Source organism: Protopterus annectens, chromosome 5.part1 (genome assembly GCF_019279795.1).
Source record: "Protopterus annectens isolate FY-2018-M chromosome 5.part1, PAN1.0, whole genome shotgun sequence".
NCBI classification, from domain to species: Eukaryota; Metazoa; Chordata; order Ceratodontiformes; family Protopteridae; genus Protopterus; species Protopterus annectens.
The window spans coordinates 293934677-293961653 of NC_056736.1; the positions used below are offsets into that span (position 1 = coordinate 293934677).

Consider the following 26977-nt stretch of genomic DNA (forward strand, 5'->3'; position numbering starts at 1 on the left):
CTGAGTCATATTTGTACTTGCTTTGGAGTGAACTGAGTGCTTGCGTTATGTGTCAGATTCTAGCGCCCCACAGGCAGCTCACTGTGACCTTCTCTTTGTTCAGCCTGGTGAGCGGGACGTCAGTGTGTCTGACTATAGAATCACCTATTACGAGTGTTTCAGGTGTGTTATTTAGCCTTAAGGGCTGTGACTGTTTAGCACATTGACTTTGTGAACTATGTGTTGCACGTGTTTTGTTTTGGGGTAGCATTTGCTTGGATGTCTGCTTTGGAGATCTCTGCTGCTTAGGCAGATTTTTATTTAGAGCCTCCGAGTATGTTTCTGTGTGTTTATGTGTTTGGTTTGTTGTTGTGGTAGGACTATGTGAATGACTCTGATGATGCCTGTATGAAACAGGCAAAAGCGCTAAGTCTTGTTGTATTGTGAGTGAATAAACATCCATTTTGCTTGGAATTTGTCATGGTGGTGATTTTTCATTTGTGGATTTGAAACTATATCACCTTGTGTGATTTGCTGCGTTTCTAGCTCCTAGCTCCAATAAGTTGCCTAAAACAGGTATCATCCCACAGAGACTTACGGAATCCCTCTCATTCCTTGACATCCTCAGTGAAAGACTCTTCTGGGGAGGCAAGGTGTATACTCCTACACTTCCTCTTCCCTGAAACCTCACATTCAGACAAAGCCAGAGAGGAAGGGGAAGAAATCAGGAAGCCCACCACCAGGGGCAGGATGGAAGCTCACAGAAGGAAGTTGTCCAGGACCAGATTGATGACTGGTCGTAGGTGTTGATAAGAAAGGGAAAGGGACACCGGCTGTAGAAATCCTACCTTTCTCCTTAGAGGAGAAACAGTTGTGTAAAATCTTACCATAACAGTAGTTGTCCTTTGCTTCATGGTTGCACTATTCTTCACAGTAGGGATCTTCAGCCTAGGATAGCCCAACATCTGTCCAGTACACCAAAAACTTTAGACCTTGCATGTACTGTATGTCAAATGTATGCTCCCAGTACAGGACACAGGACATAAAGGTGATGTACGGAAGCAGTTACCCAGAACTGAATTGCCCAGAACAGAGAAGTCTCATTGGACAAAACAGACTATGCACATCCAGAATGACAAAATGCAGATAGAAAAAACACAAGGAAAACACTTGGCCACGAGGGGAACCAAAGTAAAACCCAAAGGAAAAATAGGGCTGGAGGGAGGGAGGGACTGAATACTGCAACACTGAAGAGAAGGACATCAACTGTTATGGTAAGATTTTACACAACTGTACTCTGTCCTTCTATATCACTGTTTTCAGTATTCCTCAGAGCAGGGAGAGTACAAAAGCTCAAGAAAAGGATTGGGAGGTGGAAGACTGGGAACAGCCCTCAACAAACCCATGTAAAATGGCTCAAGCAAAACCTGTTCTAGCCCTAGAAACCATATCCAGCCTACAATGCTTAGTAATGAAGGTATGCGTTGAAGAACATGTGGCAGCTTCAAGGATGGAATTGGTGTCCACCCACTTGAAGAAAGCACCAGACTTGGCAACGGTCCTAGTGTAGTGAGCTGTAACAGAAGCAGACAGACATTTGCTATGAAAAGAATAACAAAAGTAAATGGCCTTAGAAATCCAGGAGGAGATAGTTTGCTTAGAAACAGACAAACCCAAAGCCCTGTGACAAAATGAAACAATAAGCTCATCAGATTTACAAATGGCCTTAGTTTTATTCAAATAACACCTCAGCTGTCTGTGCAAATCCAAGATATGCAAGACCCTCTCACTAGCAGACTGAGGAGAAGGAGAAAGGGAAGGCAGTTGAATTGCCTGACTCAAGGACAACTCACTGACCACCATGGGCATAAATCAAGGATTAGTTCAGAGGAACACCCTGTCCCTGTGAAAATCAGAAAAGAAGGAATGGCCATATGGGCTTGAAATTCAGAAAACCTCCAATCAAAAGTCAGAGCAAGAAATAATACAGTCTTCCAGGTACAATGTTGCAGAGAAGCTAAACCTGAAGACTCACAAGCAGCCTGGGTCAATTTTTCTAAAACAAAATTAAGGTCCCGAGGAGGAGCAGGAATGGGCTTCCTTGGGGGCCAAAGATGCAGGAGGCCTTTAAGAAACTGTTTGACCTCAAAGTGAGTAGCCAAAGAAGGATTCAAGAGAAAAGCAGAAATAGCTGACAAATTGGGCTTTGCAGAAGAGTAGGCCAAGCCACACTGGTGCAGCTTACACAAATTGGAGATAACCAGACGAACCCGCACTGAAAAAGGATCCTTGTTACGAGCATGGCACCAGACAAAAATCTCTTCCATTTGGACATATAAGCCTCTCTGGTTGCAAGTTTTCTTGTCTCCTGTAAAACCTTAAAAACATCATCAGAAAAGATGTTCCTAAAAGGAATCAAAACACTATCACCCACAGTGTCAGATGAAGACTGGACAAGTGAGGCTGGATGAGTGAACTCTTGTTCTGTGTTTGGAGGTCCAACTGGTGAGGTAACTTGTGATGATTGCCCCTAGACAAATGCATTAAGAGGTGGAACCAGTGCTGTTCTGGCCAAAAGGGAGTCACTACTAAGATGGGGAGACCAGCTGAATATTCTGCAGGACTCTTGAAAGTAAAGGAATGGGATGGAATGCATAGACAAACTTCCTCTTCCAAGGAAAAGAAAGGGCAACTGTCTTCCATACCAGATAGCATGGTACTCTGGCAAAGAAAAGAGGGAGCTGCCTGTTCAGAGGGAAGGCAAAAAGATCTACCTAAGGAATACCCCACTGATGGGCTATGTACAGAAACATGTCTCTGTGAAACATCCATTTGTGAACCTGTATTTTGGACTTGCTCAATGTGTCTGCCATTAAAGTTTGTTTTGTGGGAATATACATTGCCTGAAGAGTTAACTGACAACTGAGATCCAGACCCCAAGCCTGTGCAGTCAACCTGCAGAGAAGGGAAGATTTTGTGCCCCCTGCTTATTTACATCCTACATCACTGTGGTGTTGTCCATGTAAACCTTCAGAGGGCCTGGACAGAGCATGGGGTGAGAAGCCTGATGGGCCAGAATCAGAGCTCTCATCTCTGTGATGCTGATATGGTGTGACCTTTAATGGGGGACGGCAAAGATGTTAAGACTTTCAGATGACCACAGGAAGCCTACAGTCTCATGTCTGAAGCATCTCTGAATAGTTCTTCAGAAGGAACTGGAGGGTGAAAGGGTAGGCCTGTGTTGAGGGAAACCTGAAGAATACAGCACTCGAACTCCCACTTTAGACAAGGAAGGAGAGGCACACTGAAATCCAGAGGGTGATAATGCTCAAACCAACCTGACTTGAGGTACCACTGAAGTTTCCGCATGTATAGTCTGACTTTGAATAGAAGAGGCCATGAATCCCAGGGCTCAAAGAAACTCTCTGGCCAATAACAGGAACAGGAAGAAGAGGCCAAAAGAAAGCTGTCAAGGACAGAACTTTTGAAGGTGGAAGAGAGGTCAACATTGGTACTGTACGAATCTTGCAACCAAGACATACATGCTCCTGAGTGGAATCAGGACAGACTTTCCTAGACTTTGAAAGAGAGATATGGTGAACTTCAGATCCTGTAACAGGTGACTGTGAGAAGGTGTGTGAAGCAACAGGTCATGTAAATAAGGAAAAATCAGTATGCCTTGGAGCCTGCAAAAGGCAATCACAGGAGCTAGGTTGTTTGTGAATACCCTTGGGGCAGTAGAGAGGCCAAAGGGTAAAACAAGAATTGAAAATGACAGGAAGAAACAGAGAAATGTAAAAACTTCCTGAAAAGAATGTGAACAGGAATATGAAGATAAGTATCCTTAAAATCCAGGGCCACTAGGAAAGCCTGGGATGGAATAAGAGAAAATAGAGTTTGAAGAGTAAGTATCCAAAAGACAGGAACTTTGAGAAAGGTGTTGAGCAAGGAGAGATCCAGAATAGGTCTCCAAGTGCCCTCCTTTCGAGGGACCAGGAACATCCTGGAGTAAAAATCTTTTCCTATCTGAGATAGAGGGACAGGTTGAATAGTTTCCTGGTCCAACAGAGACCCAAAAACCTACGAGAAATGAGGAAGTTGTTCTGGAGGATGTTGGGGAATCTCTGAAAAAGGAAGGAGAGATTTCCACACCATAAAGTAGTCCTGACGGAGGAAAGATAGAACCCAAGAATCCAAGATGATGATATGCCAGGTTGGAAGAGAGAGAGAGAGAGAGAGAGAGAGAGAGAGATGAAGGAACAAGGGAACCTGATCAAGGAGCATGAGGGACAAGAAGTCAAAGATAAGCAGGCTTGTCTGATAAAGGAGGCTTCCAAGCCACAGAAGCCTGAGAAGATTTAGCAGGAGGAGCTCTCCTACCACCTGCCTTTTGTGGCCTGACAAGACTGCCTGCGAGCAAAACAGACCTAGTAGGACTGTTCCTCTGGAACTTAGGGATAGGGGATACAATGATGTGTTTAAGATCCTGCAAGGCTCTACTTTTTTTTCCTGAGGTGGCTTAAAACATCTTAGCAACAGCAGTTCCAAAGAGACTTTTGTTATCTAAAGTAGCATCCAACTCCTTTATGTATGCATAATCCTTAATGTATTCAGGTAAGGACTGCAGGCAAAGCCAAGAATAATGCCTCATGACACACCCAAAGGCAGCAGCTCTGGAAGATGAATCAGCTGGATCATAGCTACACTTGATAGAGTGACGAGCCACCTGACAGGTAGAACCTAAAATATACAGAGCAGAAGATTTTGCTTCAGAATCAAGGAGATCAGAAAGACCTAACAAGCCCGTGCAATCAAGGCCACAGCATATCTGGTCATGTGGGTCTGATAACTGATGGCCTGAAAGGCCAAACTAGAAGCAGTATAAACCTTCTTACCAATTCGCTTTATTGCCTACTACCTTTACCCGAAGGTCTCCAGCAAAGATGGTCTGAGGCATTCATAGTGAAGATTCTAGCTTGACTGGGTCTTCTGTGCAGTTGATACTGAATGGTTTGTCTGTGCTGACCTTTTTTAATCTTTGGTTTTTGATGTTATTTGGGATATTTTGTAGGTGTCCTAATGTTTATGGACAGCAGGCTTGACTTTAAGCTATGTGTTTCTAAAGTACAGCTAAACAATCCACTAATGCTGTACTGATGAAGCCAATAAAATGGCTGGAACACAAAAGTCTACAGCTAGTTAGATTTGGCTTTACTGGAATAAATGCTCCCACAAATATGTAAAAAGTCATGGGCCTTCAGAAGCCATGTAGGTGAACCATAGTTGTGTCCTTAAGAGGTCATCTGCATATATCCCATCGGCATCCCCTACAGGAAGTTTAAAGTATTTAAAGATTCTAGCTTGGCTTGGTCTTTCTTGCAGTTTTCACCAAAGAAACGGGGATTTAAGAGAAAATCTCCACAAAACAAGGCAAAGCATTCAAGAGGGACAGTTATCCTTTGGAGGTACTTGTAAAACTAAATATGAATTCATCCTTGTGGAGTACAAGGACACTTACTCCCTCATCCTTCCAACAGTAAATGACATCATGGGTAGCCAAAGAAATGCTTTGAATTGGAGGAAAAATACAATCCTGTGCAAACCTGAGGCAATAACCTAATCCTTTTGCAAGAGATTACACCCACAATAATGAATTACTAAAGCAAGAACAACGGTGGACAGATGATTTTCCCCCCAATAAATCGCTTGTACCTCGACAACTCATTTGCTCATACCTTCACCATTTTTGTTTAACTTTTGTTCCCTCAAACAACTAAAACATAGACATCTCTCAAAATCCACCCTTCAAAAGCTATCTGCAAAATTGCTGTTCAAATGTGACTCTCTAAAGGACATATTTCATTTAACCAGTACAGGTTCTCTAGTTTGCCTCTTTCCCTGTTAGTATGGATGCCAGAGAAACTGCTGCACAATATACACAGCACATTCTACGCCTTTTACCAATACATGTTTTCTTCCTAGAGTTATCTCCCCCTCTATGGCACATATATTTCTTTACATAAAGGTGTCAGCCTTGCTTCATATTACCCCTTTCTCTAAAGGAAAACTACCTGATACGGTTCTTACTTTGGGTGGCTACAGAAACGATGAAAAACTGAGGTTCACTGTTTGTTAGCATTTTCAAATTATGCTTTAGTGAAGCTTACCTTGTTTTAAGCTATCTTGATCAAACATATGTAAACCACCAGGAAGGCCTTTTGCATACACTTGACAAGTCTTTCGGGATCTGCACAATATGCAATCACTTGCTGACCTCCCACGTTGCCATTGGTGGTATATGTGTTTTTAAGTCAAGCTGCATAGTGTACACAGAATAATTTTTAAAGACTGCCACAAATTTTGAATTATTTACAAAGTTACACTTTATTTTAAACATAAGGATTTGCCATTTAAATGTGTGCTTCAGTTCAGTGAACGACCACAAACTTATCTGCCTTGCCGAGCTCTGTGGGTACACGGATAAAGCCCTGAATGCTTCCTAACAAACTGTGTTCAAGCAGCAGGATGAGATGTTAGAAGAGGGGTGGGAGTGAGCTGCATGTCTCAGCTTGCCCATCCTGTGGGTAGGTAGATGGGTTCCTATTACATCAGCGAATGCTAGAAATAGCCAATGCTCATTTGTCGAACCCAAATGCACTAAACCATAGAATATTGAAGGAACGGATCAGCAAATTTTTTTCCCAGGGAAAAAATTCTCTTGGCCATTCTCTGGACTTTGCTGTTTTGTTTACTGTGGTGTGATCTCGGAGTTCGTATATTTAAGGTGGGGGGCAAAGCCCCCCACTTTATGTTGCCTGTACATTCTTTTTTTTTTTTTTTTTTGAATCACAAATTTTTTCCCTGGGAAAAAAAATTTGCTGATCCGTTCCTTCGAAATTTTGTGGTTTCGTCTATTTGGGTTCGATAACAGATCGCTATTTCCAGCATTCAATCATATAATATGAACCCTAGGGAGGTAGTTAGACCCCAATGACAGACATCCACGCAGATGTGTGGGAATATTCCGGCAGTATGGGGGGGGTCACTAAGTGACTCCATACTGTGAAGATCCACAAAGACTTGTGCAAGAGTATGTAAAAGGCCTTCCACATTATTTTTTTTTCAAGACAGCATATACATATACATATATAAAACTCCACAATCTAGAAAAAAAGAAAAAAACGTGACTATAGGTTGCAGCTGAATTGCACAATGTAAATCAATGTGGATTTGATAAAACACAATGAAAAAAAATATGAAGAGTGTATGGAGCAGATATTTAAAAGTAACTAAAATTATAAATTGATTTTCCCATAAGATAAGAAAAAGACAAGCTTGTAGCTTAAAAACAGAGCCATAACACTGGCAAGGCAAAGGGAGTGGCTGCCCTATGAGCAAGTCATCCAAGGTCATGACTGACAGGTGTTGATCGCATGAAAAGCACACTATTGGCATTGATTAGTGAAAGCAGATACTACATTTACAGCTCAAGCACCTGGCATGAGGTGGATGGTAGTAACTGAAGCAATCTGCTTGTTACAGTATATTAGAAGTTTGCTGCAGTTGCAGAAGTGAGGAAGAAAGTTTTTTTGCTCCTCAACTTTAAGCTGAAGGGATGACAGTTTAGAGATCTGCATAGGATGCCAGATCAGCTAGTTACAGTTCAGCAAAACATCTTACCACATTTAGAACCTCATGGATAAACTTTTTCTTTCATTTTATGAAATTTCCAGTGCTGCTTCCAGCTTCTGTGATGGGCATTGTTTTTATCATACACTTCGAGCACATTATTCTATGTTTTACCACTCTTACATTTTTTTCTCTTTAAGAGTAATACAGTTTTGATGATGTAGTCATGATGACTTTGCTGAGTAATTGGTATTGCTTCTATAATACACTTTGCAAATAAGTTCAGAAATCAAACTGAAAGATGTTAATATAATGCTTATACCTCCAGCTTGTCAGTCCGTAGCAGTTTCTGAGTGGCAGGTGACCCTGGGACTGTGACCGGTGGGCTTCCAGGGACAATGACAGGTGTGGCAGGAAGAATTTCAGCAGGGACTAACCCCATTCCAGGTGTGACTGGTGTTAGGTACGGAGAAAAGCCAATGGCAGTATTTGTTCCTAAAGCTGGAGATACAGAAAATGTAGGCTGTGGAGAGTACACAAATATATATATGTTAGAGCACTGCAGTAACATTCTGACATAATTATTATTATGTAGTACTTTTTTAAAAACGCAGCAAGCAAAATCCAAAAACAAGAGTACTGGTTAATCTTGCAACACTGTGTATCACTAGCAAACTGGGCAGACTGATTCAAAAGCACTGTATCCCACAAAAGGGTGATCTAGCCTAAAAATTTACCAGAAATTTTTGTTTACTCATCTAAGCAAAAATACACATTGGCATGTTCTTCTTTTTTTCCATGTAATTACCAGATATTTTCCTATCCTGACTGCATAGTCCCAGTTTTTCTGTCCCTGATCATATACAAAGAAATCATACACAGTACTAGAGGCCACCATCACAAGTAAACACACAGGCACACTAACTGTCTGGAGATCTAAATAGCTGGATGCTTTGTACATTGTATGACTGACAGTTTAACTCAAAGGGTTAAAGCTCTGAGCTCCTAATGATCTTCACCATGTAGTCCTGGTTTTAATTCCCTCAACTTACATCTACAAACTGTGACTCTATGAAAGTCACCTAACTAGACAACAATCCTAGATCAACTCTGAAAAGTGACACTTGTGTCCAGTGGGCTTATCAGGTTAAAAAACACAAGTCCACAGGCCAATATAATGTTTCTTTGGGAGAACAGTGTTATTTAAATAAGTCTGCAGATTTTAAGAAAAATTTCAATTACAAGCACTATCTGTGTCAATCATAACTTCGTTTTTATAGAATGAAAACAATTATACCATGGTTGCATACAGTGTGTCTGTAAAATGTCAATTACTAAGGTTTTCATTTACAACATCAATATTAAAGTATGTTAGTTGCTTTAATGGAATGACATGTTCAGTGGTTCTGCACAGATGACAACGGCTGAAATGGTACATTTTACAGCTGACAGTGTGCAGATACAGATCAATGAACTGTCAATAAACAGCCTGACCTACAGTATTATCATTACCAGTGGCAGTGTGAATCTGGATCAAAAAGAAAATGGCTACTGCAAAGTTAGAATGAAACCTAACATATCCATGGCAACAACTGTATTTGTCAATGTGCTGTTGCAATATCAACTAAAAACATTTAAAATAATGGCAGACACAATCGTCTTCATAACGTGATGCAACTCTTAAGACTTCCAAATTACCACCTGCTAGTGGCTTTACAGCCTGAGGATAGTCATATTTTGAAGAAAAAGTGAAAACGTATTGTTATAATGATGCTACTGAATCATTTTCAATGATTTAGTCATTTTAAAACCGCTAATAACTGAAATCATCAATAAGATTTTTTTTCAAGTATCATTAGTTATTAAAATTCTTATGTTATAGAGAGTAACAAAAGGTACACATAAAATAAGAGAAAAAAACACACTTTTCATTCCCATGCATAATACATTTTCTTTGTGTGCGCGCGCGCGTGTGTGTGTGTGTGTCTATGCGTATGCATATGTGTAACGTGTGTTTGTGATTATACCTATGACATATAACTGAATGAGTTAGCATACATTACCGAACACTGACAATTAGAAATTAGCTTTAACTCAGTACATACTAAGTATTTTGTACACATTCAAAAGGTATTTAAAAAAATGCAGCTTTTAAGTCTTTAGCAATATGATCAATTTATAAGCTATCCAAATCAAGAATAATTAACAAGATTAATTACACTAGTCATCTGATCTTCATTTTAAACCAGTTTTTGCTGGACTACAGCTTTTTTTTCCAGAGACATGAATTTGAGAATCTCTCACTGCAACTTATGGTTACCTCTGTTCTCAGACTGCCGTATTTTTCTGCAACAGTAGCAGCTGTGACAATTCTGGTTGCTCATCTTATCTGGACTATGGCAAATTTGTCATGCACAAATTTCTGTGATTCCTACCACACAGTTTTTCATCTTCTCTATAAACAACACAGGATCTTAGTTTGGCTGGTTTACCAACTACTTCAGCTTCAAATTTTAAACTTTCTTGTGGTTTTGTAGTCTTACTTTACCCCCAGCTTGCAAATCTATTCACTTTTGCAGTTGCTATCATACGATTATCGTTGTCTCTATGATTTTTTTACAGCATTTCATTTAATTTGTATTGATTTTAGTATGAAAATTAACTGGCTTCAAACCCAGCCTTCCCAGTCGTACTTGAGAGGTCTGTCATCAGAGAACACCCAAAAAAGTATAGATTTGTGGGTAGTATCACAGACTCTAGGTGTTGCCTATCAGGGGACAGTAGCATAGCTAAGGTGGGGTGGGAGGGGTAACTGCCCCAGGCACACAGTGCTGGAGGGGGACACGATCAGTTGATCTTGATCTCTCTCTTTAATGCAATACCGTCTCTTAAAAGCCATTAGAGAATGGGCAAACTGTACATTAGCACCTTGATTACTAATGTACAAGTATTAATGTACAAATAATGCCACTGAAAAACAAGTTTGCCACTTCACGACAGCATAACAAGCTGCCATGAAGCTCGGACTGAGAAAAATTAATGACCGCCTGAATGATGCCATTATTTTACGCTCACTAAGCAGCGCTTTTGCTGCTTAGTGAATGTAAAATGTGAAAAAAATGAAGACAACTAAAACAAAAATTGTGTGTCTGTTTATGTCTGTGTGTGAGTGTATGCGTGCATGTCAGTGAAAGTGAGAGCGAGTGAGCCATTAATTTACACTCGCTAAGCAGCATTTTTGTTCTTAGATCAAGGTATCTGGATAAGCCTACAATAAATGGGACAAAGGCTCAAAATAGGAACACATTTTAAAAGATTTGTTTTAGCATGCATTTTCTGAAGAAGAGGTTTGTGTGTGTGTGTGTGTGTGTGTGTGTGTGTGTGTGTGTGTGTGTGTGTGTGTGTGTGTGTGAGAGAGAGAGAAACAGAGTGAGTGAGATCTACCACTGGCAGCAGCAAACAGTTTTGTATGCCTCTGGACCCTTCAGCTGAAGAAATCTGGATAAAGCCTAAAATAAAAGGGGAACAAAGGCTCAAAAATAAGAACAGATTTTAATTTGTGTTAGCATGAATTTTCTGAAGGAAATAAAATTCTGAAACTCAAGTGTACGTTATTAATTAGTAACATCTCTCTCCAATGATTAGCAATATACTAAATGTTTTAGGAGTAAGGGACCAACTGAATACCCGGACGTTTTTTAAAAGTGTTATATTTTGAATGTAAAATGCTTCCTTCAACACCATTAACATATACTACAGCAAGTTTAAAACATTCGGCACAGGAACTATTTTACATAAAAATATATATATATATATATATATATATATATATATATATATATATATATATAATAATAATACAGAACTTTAAAAAAAAAAATGAAATAAGTAAAACACAGCAATTTTACAGGCAGCCCATTTTCCAAGTGCAATAATGCCCTCCAGGGTGTGTGTTAATGTGTAATTAACACCCTTCCAGGGGTGTAGAGGTCCTCCCTCATAACACCCCTGGATGGGCATTAATTACACATTAACACACACCCTGTCGGGCATTATTGCTTGCGTACTGAATTTCTGGTCAAACCTGAGAACTGTAGCACCCCATGTGTGGTCTAAACTAGCATCAAGCAATTTGCTACAGTTTAAAAGTAAAAAAGAAAAGACGATTTTTTTAAACCAAAACCAAAGCATTGTAATGGTCAGTGCAAGCAGTGTATAAACTACAGCAACTGTTTGCTACATTTGTAGCAAGCAGTTTACTACACTTTAGAAAGAAGATTTTTTTTTTAAACTAAAACATGAGTGCCTCAGCACTCCATGCAGGCAGGGTATAAACTGTAGCAACTGTTTGCTACAGTTTAAAAAAATATATATATTTTTTACTGAAACATATGAGTGCTGTCGTGCTCCATGCAGGCAGGGTATTAACCTGGGTGGTGTGCCAGTAGAGGGACTGTCCTTTTTTTTTTTTTTTTTTTTTTTGTGATCTTCAATGGAAGAGCTTGGCGGAGATGTGTAGATCTAACTGTAATAAGCCGATCACTTACAATGTAGCGAATGGCTTATGACAGTGAAGTACATTTTTTTTTAACTTCATTTGAAGAGCTAAGGAAGATGGGACGTTGCTTCACAGTATTCGCCCAGGCGACTGGTTGAACCACCTAAGCTACTGTCAGGAAGAGAGTCACGTGGGACAACCATTTTAGGATTCCACTGTGGGGCACGATACTGTCTACAGAACATGGATCACACACTGTGATCTGAATCAGGGCTAGCCACTCTGTCAGTACTAAAAAACGGTGCTTGATGATTTGGTCATGTTAACTAAGGTCACAAAAAGTGCCACAGGTACTTGCTGGTGCTAAGTGGGCGTGTTTTTATTCTGGTGGAAGAGCACTGCAGTGAAGTATCTTGGTTTTGCAGCCACAGCCTACTCTTCAGTGGAAGAACGGACTAGAAAATGTGTGGAACTGCAGTCAGGGATGTCATCAGAGTCAGTGACAGACTCATGGCCATCAGTTTCCACCATAAATACAGGGCAGTCTTCATGGTCTCAGTCTGTGCTTCAAGTCAGGGTTACAATGGCAAGGAAAAGAAGGCAGGTACTACGGCAGCAGTTATAGAATCTCCTTGGGAAAGCAAAACAAAATGGGTTGGTTTGGATGATGGGGACCTGAAAGCTCATATTAGGAAAGAAGAACAGAATATGAGATTGCCTGGATTCATATGACTAGGACGAAAGGAATAATAGGAAGGTGGGGCCATTCCTGACTGCTGTTTGACAAATGTCTTAAAGACTGCCAACATATAGTTCACCTAGAGAGTCAGTCATAAGATTAACTACAAAAATGGTCAACATGCAACTCAGGTAGCCATTGCCTTAGTAAGGAAAGGGCACTGGAGTCAAATTTAAGATTATAAATGTCATACTGAGTGAAATATTCAGCCCCAGGCATAACCCAATAGTGGCCATAATGAGGTGCAAGCAGTAATCAGAGAAGGAAAGCTGATGGTGGGAGTCCAGGAAGTTATCAAAAGAAAGAAGGAGTGCAGAAAGAAGTGAGAAATACGACAGATGGATCAAGCTATGAGGAAATAGTGGTTGGACAATAAAGAGGTTGAGACAGCAGTTGCACAGGCAATGAAAAAGGTGTTATAAAAATTCTATCAGCTTCTGGAAAGCGAGTCAGTTAACAGTACAAAGAAGCTCCATCAGGCTGCAGGTCAACAACAGAAAGATCAGATAGCTGGCAGATATCATTCTCAAGGGTTGCCAGCAACAATATGCTCACAAATCCAAAGGACATTTGGGTAGATGGAAACAGTACTTTACAAAGCTTCTAAATGAAGAATTCCTTAAAGAAATTATACTGCTGCCTACAAAGCATGCAATGACAGAGGAAGGGAAATCCACCCTACAGGAACTATGATCTGCACTAAGGAAGATGAAGTTGGGGATAGCAGCAGGTTCAAATGAAGTCAGGACACATTTGATTAAGATACTGGATACATTAAGGAAGAAATGGATCATGAGGTTACTCATCATGGTATGGAGAGAAAGATATATTCCACATGAGTGCAGAATAAGGATTTTAGTGCCAGTGTGTACAGAAATAAATGGAATATTCACAACTGCAGGCAGTACAGAAGTATTAAATCCCTGTCACACTGCATTAAAGTGCTGGAGAGGGTGACTGATTAATGAGTACATAGATTAATATAACATAAGATGGGATATGATCATTTTAGATTCAAAACAGGATGCAGAACAACTGACCCAATGTTTACAGTGAGACAGACAATGGAGAAGATGAAAATGAAGAAAGGGTCCAAATGGGCATTCCTAGACTTGGAAAAGCCCATGACAAGATCCAAAAAACACTGACTTAGGCAGTCCTGTAAAGGGTCATGTCCCAGAAATATAATAGAATTAGTGCAGGCTAAGTACAGAGAGCGAATGACAAAAGTACAAACTGTTACAGGGGGTTCCCAGTGTCAGTGGGTATGCATCACGGCTTAGCTCTGAGTCTACTCCTGTAAATACTAGTGACACACTACAGCAGCAAGCAGGTAGAAAGGGACAAACCAACAAAGATGCTGTATGCAGATGATATGGTACTACAAACAGACTCTGAAGAGGGACTTCAGCAAATGCCAGGGAAACTGGTATGCAAAACTGAAGAACATCGGATGGACATTAGTACATTCATGGTAGTTAACAGGGGAAATCAGAAGAAGCTTAAACTGAGATGGAATGAAAGCAACAGAACATGTTAACAGCTTCAAGTACCTGAGAAGTATGGCTGAGGTGAAGGGAAGTCTGAATGAGTAAGTTAAAGTTAGAGTTAAAGTTAGAATCAGGGGTACTGCATCCAACTGGCACATAGCATCAGGGGTAGCATGTCGCAGAAAAATACTAAACATGATGAAAAGTAAGGTATCCAAAACAATTATGTGACCAGTGCTTCTATATGCACACAAACCTAGGCAATAAAACCAAAGCAACTGTGGAATCTTGATGGTAAAGGTGAAATGCCAGAGATGGGTAGTAGGATGCACACTGTGGTACAGATGAAGAAATGTGAGAATCAAAGCAGAAGCCAAAATAGTACCAGTTATACAGAATGTCAAGGATCAAAGAACAGATTACAGTGGCTTGGTCAGATGTATAGGAAAGCAAAAGATAACTTGGTAAAGTAGATTCGGGAGAGACAGAAAGAAAACAAGAGGAGGCGATGGCATCTAGCCAAAAGATAGATGGTTTGCATAAGAGAAGACCTGAGACAGGTAGGCACAATCACTGAAGAATGTAGTAGAGTGACTCTAAATTGGGAGAAGTGGTGACAACCAATGTCAACCTGGTGTCAGGCTTGTGAGGTGAGGGCCTGAGTCATAAGTGTCCTCCAGAGGGGTCGCACCAAAAGACTCGGGCCTAACAGACATCAGACCAGGGAGGGAACTGCAAAGGTGATTCACCTGCGTCATTGACATCAAGTTTAGGTGGTGGGCTGGGCATGGAAATGTCCTTGGTGCTCCAGACATGCTTCTACTTCTGCCATTTATCTTTATGCTTCTTAGGGATGACAGCCTAGGAACTGGTGGACACCATAACATGATAAGGTGCCTCCCTACCATGGGAATCCATGTGCTGCTGAAGAAATTCTGTCCTAAGTTTAATGGTTTTAGAGTTTAGTATAACACAGAATGGACAGTTAGAAACATCATGCTACAGTCCTACATAAAACAAAACAAAAAGTATGAGTAGAAATTTGTGTGGGGAATCTGTTTCTCATAGGAAAAGCAGTTGTTAACCTTCTTAAACATTAACAATGTACATTCACAAAGTGCTGGGAAAAAAAAAACAAGGTCCCCAATGGGGTACTTATCTGTAGTGCTCTGGTAGTTCAAGCAATCAAATGGACTTATGACACTGACTAACACGTTCTGAAGCATTAGACTTCAGAGCAAGAAAGAACTGAAGACGGCACAGACCAATGCCCTCCTATGTCCAAATACCCTGATGTCAGACAGCCTTGGTCAACTGCCAGCTGGGTGATGGTGAAAGACTGGTATTCGGGCCAGCTGTGGGCCTGTGCATATCAGGAAGTCTCAAGACTCAATACTGAAACACTAATTATGATGAACATCTGGGAATACAGGGGCAAATCCAGTGGCAGACATACTGAGATGGTCAATGCATGTACCTTTTTTGACTCATAGGACAGACTTGTTCTGTAGAGGTCTGATATGGAACAGAGAAACCTTTGAAACATGGGCAGCATTTGGGTTCTGGTCTCATGCAGCACCACAGAGAGAACCTTTCCACTTAGCTAAGTATAATTTCCTTGCTTTGGGATTCTTGCCCTCACTCAAGATGTACATCACTTCCTCAGAAATCATGTGTCTGAAAGATGTGAGTGCTGTCACCCACACTTCTCAAGCTGAGCTGAATTATAGTCTCACTAGTCTGGGTCAAGAGATCCACAAGCTGATGCAAATGAATTGGTTCTGCCTTTGTCAGACTCAGCTGGACAGGGAATTAATTCTGCCTTGGCCAAAATGGGGATCCTAATAGCATTAAGAATGTTCTCTTTTATCTTTTATGGAACTCCAGAGAGCAAAGGCACCGGGTGGAAAGAGTGTAGGAATAGGCCTCCCTAGGTAATGAAAAAGGTGCATCTTACCCAAAACCTTACTGTCAACATCCTGGTGCACTCCACCTGTGAACTATGTCCAGAAACACATCCCTGATTAAAACCTGCTTGTGGGGATCTGCATCTGCTCTGCTCAGCTAGTCTGCCAACACATTCACTTTGGATGGGATGTTCTATGTCCCAAGGGTCAGACATGACACCTGGGCCAGTTCACACTTACACTGCTACTTTGCACAGCAGATGAGAGTAAATACCCCCCGCTTCTTAATATACCATATCACTAACATACTGTTCGTTTCTATGTGCAGAGTTTTCCTTTCCCACACAGGCCTGAATACCCTGAGGGCCAGTATCAGTACCATTGTCTATTTTATGTCTATGTGCCCATCTCTAAAGGCCTTCTTTCAGCTTCCTTGGATGTTCATCCCCCCACACACACAAATGCACTCTGCAGACTGTATCTCGGGAGTCTGTGGTAGGTGTCTGAATACCCTGGGGTAGCTTCAATGGTATCCTTAGATTGAGGAAAGCTTTTACTATATATGAATGTTAATTCTGGATGCAGGAAACAAGTGAAATGTGCATCCTAGTAACAGTGTGTTGGCACAAACTATTTCTCAAGTACCACTGTAGCCTCCTCATATTCAGTCTTGCTGGGACACTATCCAGATACAAAAAGCCATATATTCTAAGACTCAAATCTCTCGGATTTAATTCTTCACAGGGACTGTCCTAAAATACTGGGAAAGAAAGAGAGCCTTCTCTGAGGGAAGGAATGATCGTAGCTGTTTGGTGTTCAGCACTGTTTCTTGGAACAGCAATTTCTCAATGGACAAGGTGATACTTTGGGAGGTTTAAGGAAAGTATCAAGGACTGGAAGCATTTCCGAAGAATGTCCAGTGTTGCCTGGATCTCTTTAAATGATGTTTCCTGGATTGGGCAATCATCCAGGTAAGGGTAAATGCAAATGCCCTTTGCTCTGATAAAGGCAATTACCAGAGCTATGCACTTAAAGGAAGGAGGTGAACTGGTAGTGTGAAATCTCTGCTTTCGTTATGAGGGACTGAGGAACTTTCTGCCTATCATGGATATCGGGATGTGGAGGGAGGCATATTTTAAATCCTGGGAGGCCAAGAAAGCTTGCTGAAAGAGACAACTGAGAAAGCTCTGCAAGGTCAACATACTGAATTTTGCAACCTTCAAAAACTTGTTCAGTCTGGAAAGACCCAAAATGGACATCCAGTTTCCTTCTTGGGACTAGGACCAGTGTAGAGTTAACTCCTGTTCCTTTTTCATTTTCTGGTAACATCGCTAAGACTCCCTGGGCTACAAAATCTTTTTAGTGAGGGCTGGGTGTGGTGGATTTTGAGGACCTGTGAAATGCCTAGTAATGCTGGCTTTCTATGGAAATCTAGTCTTGAAACCTGCATCAATAAATGCAGAACCCACCTGACCTTGTATTACCCTCTCACTGATCCAGAAAGAAGTCTAAACTGTTTCCTAACCTTAAAGGGGATTTGTGGAAAGGCAAAGTAAGTGCTGGGTTGTGGATAGGTTGGGGTGAAATTGGGGGTGAGTGGAAAGACAGGATTGTTTGCCGAGGCATAGCTGCTCCCTCTGAGTGTTGTGGATCTCAGGGATCCTGAGCTGACACCTCTGGTCCACTTGTTATTTTTTTCTGTAGCAGTCATCCTTACCCTTTTATGATTTTTCCCTTAACCTGCCTAATGTAAACAGGCCAGCTTTTACTGCAGATGTTTCTAGCACATCTATATGCGGGAGAATAAACAAAAAAATATTGAGTAATTTCATTGTTCTTTCCTTTTCCTCCACTTTTTTAAATGTCTTCTCTGCAGGGGGTCCACATATAAGTTCTTTGTCCAGGGGCATCAAAGAGTTTTGCTTTTACATGCTTTGGCAGAGACTGTGTTCTCAGTCAGGTGTATCTCCTAACCACAGATCCCACATCAGCTGACCTGCATGATATACACTGCATTATAGCCTCATCTTACGGAGTGTCTGGCAACCAGGAAATTGGAGGCTGTGTACAGGGCATGCATCTATCTCTTTAGGCCATTGTTCTCTATTCCTACTGCTTTTTGTCTCAGATGGCTAAGGAGCATGTGAGACTAGCAGTTTAAACCCCTTACAAGAACAGCAAGTGAAGTGTAAGTTTTTTTGTTTTTGTTTTGTTTTTTTTTTTTTTTGTCAAAGCAACCAAGGATTCTGCTCTCCCTGTCACCAGGAGTATATATATATATTTTTTTCAAAGCAGACAAAGATTCTGCTCTCCCAGTCACTGACAGCAGGTTTCAGGATGCAACCACGTTAGCTCCTTTGCTGGAGTTCAAGAACATCCCTACTGGATTAACCACAAGATTCTCATACAGGTGCTTGTGGGAATCATGGACCTTACAGAAACATCAGTGGATGTAGTCATATTTGGCAGAATCTCTTGTAAGTGGAACTGTGGATATTTACTGATCCTATAGAAACAGTCTTACTTACTAGGACCAGGGGGCTGGAAATCTGGCTGCAAATAAACACTATTAAATGTACTGTTCAAGGCTTCTAAGATTGAAGGAATAGCTAAAGGTTTGAGCTCAAGGAGGGCCCAGGAAATTCCTGTACTTTATCTGGGCCCAAGATAATTCTTGGCCACCCATTTTAAGGTCTTCTTCATTAACTGAAGGATATCCCCAAATGCGATGTACTCTGGTAGTGGGGCAGAAGACGAGGTATCCTCAGTATTTAACTGTAAGTAGCAGAGAGAAGATATTTGGTCAACCTATGTTAATTCTTCCACACTGAGTCTGAGGTATCTAAACTCCTCTGCTGAGCCGATACTCTTCTTTCTACAGATGGGACCCTTCATACTGAAGATTCCTCTCAGGTTGAGTGTCTGGACTTTAAAATCGACAAAGTCCTGGAGAAACTTGAAGAGATCCTATGGAGAAGTCCTGAGTTGGAAGGTCTACTCAGTCCAGGCTGAGGTAACTCTCTGGCCTCCATTTTGACTTGGGTGCCTTTGGCCTATGTTTAGGTGTGTGGTCTGCCTTGGAAAACCAGTTTAGACTGATGATCAAGACCTTGAACCAGCCTTCTTTGGTTTCCTCAAGTACATAAAATATGGGAATTCCACATTCTGCTGTGGTGAAGATAAGGACAATGGACCCCAAGGTCCTTGGAGACATGACAGAACTAACCTATGGCAACAGGATTTTAGTTTGTAAGAATATGCTCTGGGCTGAAAAAGTGATGGCCTCCAAAGAGGTCTTGCCATAGGCGTCAGCAGTGACAGACACTAGACATGAGGGCTGCAAATGTTCCTTGCCAGCATCACTGTCATCAACCCTAGGAGAGACTACTGGACTCTGATGCAGTGTCACCAGACTCCACAATTTTCTTCTACACTGAACAATTCCCTGAGTGTTTTTTATTTTTGTGCACTGTTGTAGAGGGAACCAGCGGACAACATGGAAGACCAGCCCCTGACACAAGTCCTCTTCAAACACAAGTACTTCCGGAGAGATTCTGCCCTGTTCTTTAAGGTCTTTTGATTAATTAATGAACAATGGGAACAAATGGGCAAGTCATGTTCCAGATTTAGGCAAACACATACATTTCATGAAAGTCTTTGTGAGGGACTGGTTTCTTGCAGCTAATAAAATAACCATAGTTAGAAAAAGACATCTACAACTGCTGATAACGTATACCACAACAGAAAAGACTATGGAAGAAAGCTGAACTGTCAGACTGGCAATACAACCAAAAGCTTACACTGTTTATCGATCTGTGGCAAAAAAGAACTGAGGGTGGCACTGGCTGATGTCCCTTACTTCCAGGGATAAATCTTAGTGCATCTCCACCAGCCAGTGACTTGAGAAACTTCTCCACCTCATCAGTCTTTTGTACTCTATATGGACACTCCCTGTGGTCAATTCCTGAAGCTCAATTTTCCATGCCTTCTTTTCTGCATGTGATGACAGTAGTTGCCCATTGTGTGGTTGTGGACATCCATAACTTTGATAACCTAGAACAAAGACTGACAGCTGTTGGTCTACACCCCCTCTTCGCAACATCCAAAATTCATGCTGTTTATATGTTGCATGAGTGCTTGCAGAGACTGTCACTCTCATCAGTGCTGAAATCTGGCCGCCTTTAACTGCCTTGTCCTCCGGACATGCTGAATCATATGTAAGCAGTGGGACTACAGCAATACACATTTTATTAATGTGAAGGACATGTGCACAGATTATAGGTTCATAGGTAGGTACTAGGCTATCGGCCCAAGGGCCTATGTAAGCCTAGCCAGCAAGGTTCCATGGCTTACGCCACCCAAGAAAGTTATTTTCCTGTGCAGGCCATAGCGGTTCTGGTACACTAAACATACTACTTCATAACAGAGGCTACCTTTTAAAATGGTTTGATGTCATGCTGCATGAAAACATCACAAAGTACAAGGGGCATAGACAGTAATGCTGGAACAATACAGTAACTTGGAAAATATGGCTCCACCCCCCAAATATGAAGTCCCCCAACAGGGGCAGAAAGTACAAATATAATCAAAACCTACATTAAGGCAACCAAACATTCTAACAAGAGTCATGCAACAAAAGATATAATCATAAACCATGAAATATATACTAAAATATGCTCAATAGTGTAGCACTTTCAGAAACTATCCTTGCCAAGCACAAAAGACCACAGCCAAACTATATAAGCAAACTCTACAGCACTGACTACTGTTCTACTGTTGTAGTAGGCCTATGATGTATGAATATAAATGTCTAGATGAAAAATATACAGTTTAACAGTGAAATCCAGATATCTAAGTTATGGAGAAATGATTTCAAAATTACTCCAAAGTACTGCACGTTTTTCAATTTAAACGCAAAGAAGATGATAATGTGTTCCCAACTTCTAAATATTTACACCCTTCTGTATATCACACAGTCAAGATAAGGCCTTGTAGCAAGAATGTCTCTCAGTTAGAAAAGGTCTTGCAGAACAAATGTGTCTGAATCAGCTAATTATGTCTTAGCTCACCACAGTCTACATATACAGACTATGCAAGAAGGCCATGTCAACAAACTTCAAGGTTCATGCTTGACAGCTATACACAGCCATGTGTTATGCAACTAAGCTGTGCCAGACAGTACTTGGGATTCATGAACATACGTTCAAAGATGTATGAATTAGCTAGCTATCTTACTGCACTCCTCAAACCACTGGCATCACCTGTGACACTTTAAGGTAACATTGTAACTTCAACTGCATCTCAACAGGAGCTCCCACATGCTGCAAGAAAGATTAACAACTCTGCAGACTATAAAGACAGACTGCTTGGTGTTTATCGAAAAAAACACCACCAAATCAGGGCAGAGCTGATAGGTATCCTTTAATGCAAAGATCTGGTACCTCGGCTATTTGCCCTCAATGTTAGGAACTGGTGGAACACTTAGTTTTGATAAAACTGTAGGATTACTTAATTTAGGTTGTTCAACCTTGGACAATTGCCTTTTGGACTTTCCTTTGGTTCAGGACGGTAATGTATTACTTAATGACACAAATACTAGTATAGATGCATTAAAAGTTGTAAACTTATGTCATTTGCCTTTAAATGAGACGATTCTTGGGTTGCTTTCTAAAGGGACGAAGTTTGTGCCAGTCAAGATTCCTTCACTAGCAGACTTGCTGTTAGATGTCAAGAAATTCTGTAGGAAGTTAATTTAATTGTTTATTTTGATAAAAGGAAGTTGAATGATGTAACTGATGTTAACAATTTGAATGTAAATGTGGATGCAGAGTTTTTGGACAAAGATGACAGTTTGTTAAATGTATCCATTTATGACTATCCTGTTGAGGATGAAAACGTGCAAGAAAATGTGGTAGGGATGTTTGAAGGTTTTGACACTGGCTATGGTAGACTGACTGTTCCTATTCTGCCTGTACCTAATAAGTTTATGTCTCCTAAATTGTCTCCTGCAGTCATGTTATTTGAGCAAAGTTTTCAAATTTGTTAAAATGAATAAAAAGTATAATATTTCTAAGAATGAGTGGGAAATATTGAACTCACTAAGAGGCCAACTTTCTGATTTTGTGTTCAAACAAGCAGACAAAGGTGGGAACTGGGTCATCATGTCAAGGATGCGATACAATAAAATGTTTTTTGATTTATTACTGTGGTAGGAGGATTACCTGAAGTTGGACTTGAATCCTATACAGGAGTATAATGAGCAATTGTTAAAGCTTTTAGAGCGTGGTGAAAGATTGTTTTTTTTTCAGGAGGGAGAATGTAAAGAAATTGTATATTGAGAAACCATGTAACCCCTTCTTTTATGCTCTGCCCAAGATACATAAAAGCTTTGCAGATCCCCCAAGGAAGGCCTACAGTTTCGGGGATAGGCTCTTACCTGCAAAATGTAGGTCTAATTATTGATTCATTTAAAAAAAAAAATTCTTGGTCAAAGGTCCTGCACATGTGAAAAATACAGCAGACCTTTGTGAGGAAGTAAAAAATATTCCTTGTGGTGGTGGCAGATGTTAACTCTATGTATACCAATATCCAGTTGAGATGGGGTCTAGAAGCAATCTGGGAGGTCATGGGTGATGGTCCTAAAACAGCTTATGTGCCAAGACTATTTGGAGTTTTGTCCAAGTCATAATTATTTTGTTTTTGAAAAGGATATTTTACTACAGTGCAAGGGAACGGTGATGGGAGCACCTTATGCTCCCACTTATGCCATACGTTACAAATGGCGATGGGAGCACCTTATGCTCCCACTTATGCCATACGTTACAAATGGCGATGGGAGCACCTTATGCTCCCACTTATGCCATATGTTACAAATGGCGATGGGAGCACCTTATGCTCCCACTTATGCCATACGTTACAAACGGCGATGGGAGCACCTTATGCTCCCACTTATGCCATACGTTACAAATGGCGATGGGAGCACCTTATGCTCCCACTTATGCCATATGTTACAAATGGCGACGGGAGCACCTTATGCTCCCACTTATGCCATACGTTACAAATGGCGATGGGAGCACCTTATGCTCCCACTTATGCTATACTTTACATGGGTTTTTTTGAGAAAAAGTTTATGTATGGCACTAGCTTTTTTCAAGAGCGTGTTGTATTTTTCAAGAGATACATTGATGACCTGATTTTTTTTTGTGTAGAGGTGATCTTAAGGGGTTTGATGAATTTTTTTCTTATTTAAACACCACTAAGCATGGTTTGAAATTTTCTAGGGTAAGGGGTGATTCTAAAGTGATATTTTTGGATGCTGTTTTATGTGGACTCAGACGGCAATAAGAAAATTCAGTTTTGACTTTATAGGAAGGAAACTGCTGCAAACAATTTTTTGCATGCATCTAGTATGCATCCCCCTCATTTACAGGAGTCTTTACCTTTGGGTGAATTCAAACGCATAGCTCGGAACACCTCTGACAAAGCATTTAAAATAGAATGTTTATTGAGTGCCAAAAAGCGGCCGAGTTCAAGAGGTTATGATGAGAAAATGTTAAGCAAGGCTTTAGTTGAGGCCTCAAGTAATAGACATGTTCCTAGGGTTGGCAGGAGCAAAAATGCCAATGTTAGATCAGGTAATCAGGAGGAAAGGGAATTTTTTTTTGTTTCTAAATATTTTGGGTTCTCTGAAACCATGAGGAGAATGACTTTGGAATCTTGGCATTTAGTAAGTGGGGATGTTCATGTGGGAAAGTTATCCCCTAGATATGTCAGATTCTCACATGGACGTTATGCAAATTTGAAGGAGCTTCTGAATATGGCTCAGGGTCAAGTTCAACAGGACTCATTTGGCATGTTTCCTTGTGGCCATTGCAAAGTTTGTGGCCATGTCAAGAATATCTCGGGAGGTTGTATTAATGGCAGAAAATCTGTATATAAGGGGAAGTTTAGCTGTTTACTCATGTGCTGTAGTTTATGTTATTGGTTGTAGCTGTCCTAAAACCAAATGGTATGTAGGGCAGAATAAAAGGGCTGTAAAAATTAGGATTCTAGAACACCTTAGGGATGTTCGCAATGGAAATTTAAAAAGTCCAGTTGCTGAACACTTTTTGAATGTGCACAGTGGTAACACCATGTTTCTTTTGTTCCGTCTTTGCTCAGCCTTTAGCCAAGAGGGGGGGTGATGTAGTTAGAAAGTTGTTAGATCTAGACAGCAAGTTCATTTTAAATTATAGGACACTTTCACCGAGGGGGTCTCAATTTGGAAGTGAATTTAGTGTACCAAGATATTGCATAATGTTGTTTTTGCACATTATTTAATGATGGTTTTTAGACCAGTCTGCCTTCACAGTTTTTTCTTTTTGTACAAAATTTTATAATAAAATGTACTGTTGATAGCTTATAAAGCAACATAAAATTAATAATTTAAATAGAAATGTTAATGTTAAATAATAATGTAGTGTTTAAGTTTAAATGTTAGAATGATGTTAATTGAAATCAATTACTGTTAACTGAATGTGATTAAATGATTTAGGGTTTTTTGAAATGTATTTAGGATGGTTACATTTTGTATCAGTTGTCCGTTGAAGGCAAACAGCCGAGGTACCAGATCTTTGCATTAAAGGATACCTATCAGCTCTGCCCTGCTTCGGTGGTGTTTTTTTCGATTTATTCGGTATTTTGTGTTTTATTATGCTTGGTGTTTATGGCTGGCCACTTAAGAAGGTGGAAGCTTGCTATGACCTCTTGTTATGACCTAGGGCAGGTGTTATCAGAAGCTAATGGCATCCAACAGGCCACAAAGCAGTGCTGGCATCATAATGAAGACCTGAAGTGCTTGCAGCTTTATCTTCCATAACAGTGGAAGCAAAGGTGCAAGGAAAACCCCTAAAATGCATTGTAATTATTGATTTACATAGATTTCCTCCTCATGACTACATACCTTTACTTGTAGCACTGCTAAAGAATGGGAGAAGCATGGACTGAACAATGTGAATTGCCACAGAAGACAGGGGCAACTATAATCATGACATGGTGAGCAAGATTTTCTGATGCTTTACTGTCTTTACATAATTTAAATTAAGAAATATCACACTTATTCTATCCTTCCTATTTGTGTCTCCACTCTCCAGGTCATTTAGAAAGGATAGCTATGGCCCAGGCAGCTTCATTACAGCTAGCCAATAATAAGGCCAGATCCAGTAATGCAGCTGAGACTACCTCGCCAAGGAAGGAGGGGTGAAGGTCCCACTGAGAGAGACATCCCTGCCCGAGGACAGGCAGCAACCTCCACAAGTGGTGTCACTCAGCTGCATGTGGTGGGTCCTCTTATGAACTCAACGTAACAGGCCTTGCTGCTGGGTCACCAGACACAGACTTCTGCCAATTGGGAACACCAGCTGGTAATGTTTGTGTCTTGGCAACCTGCTGGGCAAAGCAGGCAGCCCCCTGAAGCCAGGCACTTCTCCTCATCCTCTGCTAGGTGTCACCTCCTTTCTACAGTGTCCTTCTCTATATCTTGTGCATAGTTCAACCTTCTCCAACATCATCTATCAACCCTCTGTAGGGATGTGTCCCTCCTTTATCAGCCCCACTTCATATATGCACAACTACACCCATATGTCTGCAGTACTCCCCCAGCACAGTTTCTACCCTGTTCAACACCTTGTTTTCTTTGTTTGAATCAGATACCCCCTCATCCCTTCTTTCTATATATACATCCCTTCTCTCTCTCTCTCTCTCATATATATATATATATATATATATATATATACATATATATTAAACAAGGGGTCTCTGTCCTCCAAGAAATGCCTCCCCATTCCTCTGCCTGCAATTCATCCTGTGTATCCCCCTTACATATTTTCCTGTTTTCTATCTGTTCCTTCTCCTATTGTCCTCTAACCCTTTTTCCACCTCTACAAGACATTGATCTATGTGTGCAGATATGTATCCCTCATATAAAAACAACTTTTATTTAGTAAACCTGTTAGGCGCTCTTCTGCATACTGTGCTACCTAACATTGCTTTAAGCAAGCAGTTATTACTTTGGTGTAAAAGGTATTTTGTGACATAATGGTACACAACACACTCAATGGCACATGTATACATCAACTCCAGCCTACTGCCATACACAATGCTCTGGTTTTACTAAGTAACACAAGAGTTGCTCAGATTATGGAATAACACAAGTACATTGTGGCTCATTATATCAAAAGTAAACAGCAACATTTCCTCAGTGCAGTTATATACCCTCATGGGTTTAGTCACACCAAAGTGCACAACCTATCCATGTATGCACAGCTGATGTGTACACTGAATGTTTATGAACACTGTTCTATATTAACATATGCTAGGGGAATTGTGTGGGGGTATGATGTGAACTTGTGACCACTTAACTCTGTAGGATACAGACCACACTGTGACCACTTAAACTTGCCATCATGTTCAAATTGACAGAAAATAACATAAGATTAACAGCTTAAAAAATGTGCACACATACACTTCCCGCCTTCACTTAGTGCAGTCATCAATGTGCAAAAGCATTTCAATGAGAGGGGTTCCTGCAGACACTAACCGCTGACTTAATTTATCCTCTTGCATTATATAATTGTATAGTTGTGGGGCTTATGACTGCATACAATGCTCCTCTCATGCTTATTTGTAGTGAGGAAAACCAACCTCTTTTTTGTAGTGGCAATGTCTCTTTTACTACAACCTAGAACATCACAGTTTT

The 26977-nt window shown here is 40.6% G+C and overlaps 1 protein-coding gene across 20 annotated transcripts in view; it reads right to left on the reverse strand.

Annotated features, from left to right (window-relative positions):
• Positions 1-26977, reverse strand: part of MBNL2 (muscleblind like splicing regulator 2) — a 1807613-nt gene that overhangs the window by 539572 nt on the left and 1241064 nt on the right. For all 20 annotated transcript variants that reach the window (XM_044072969.1, XM_044072965.1, XM_044072976.1 and 17 more), the window contains one exon: positions 7931-8131. In XM_044072969.1, the coding sequence (XP_043928904.1) occupies positions 7931-8131 (201 nt within the window). The remainder of the gene's footprint in view (positions 1-7930; positions 8132-26977) is intronic.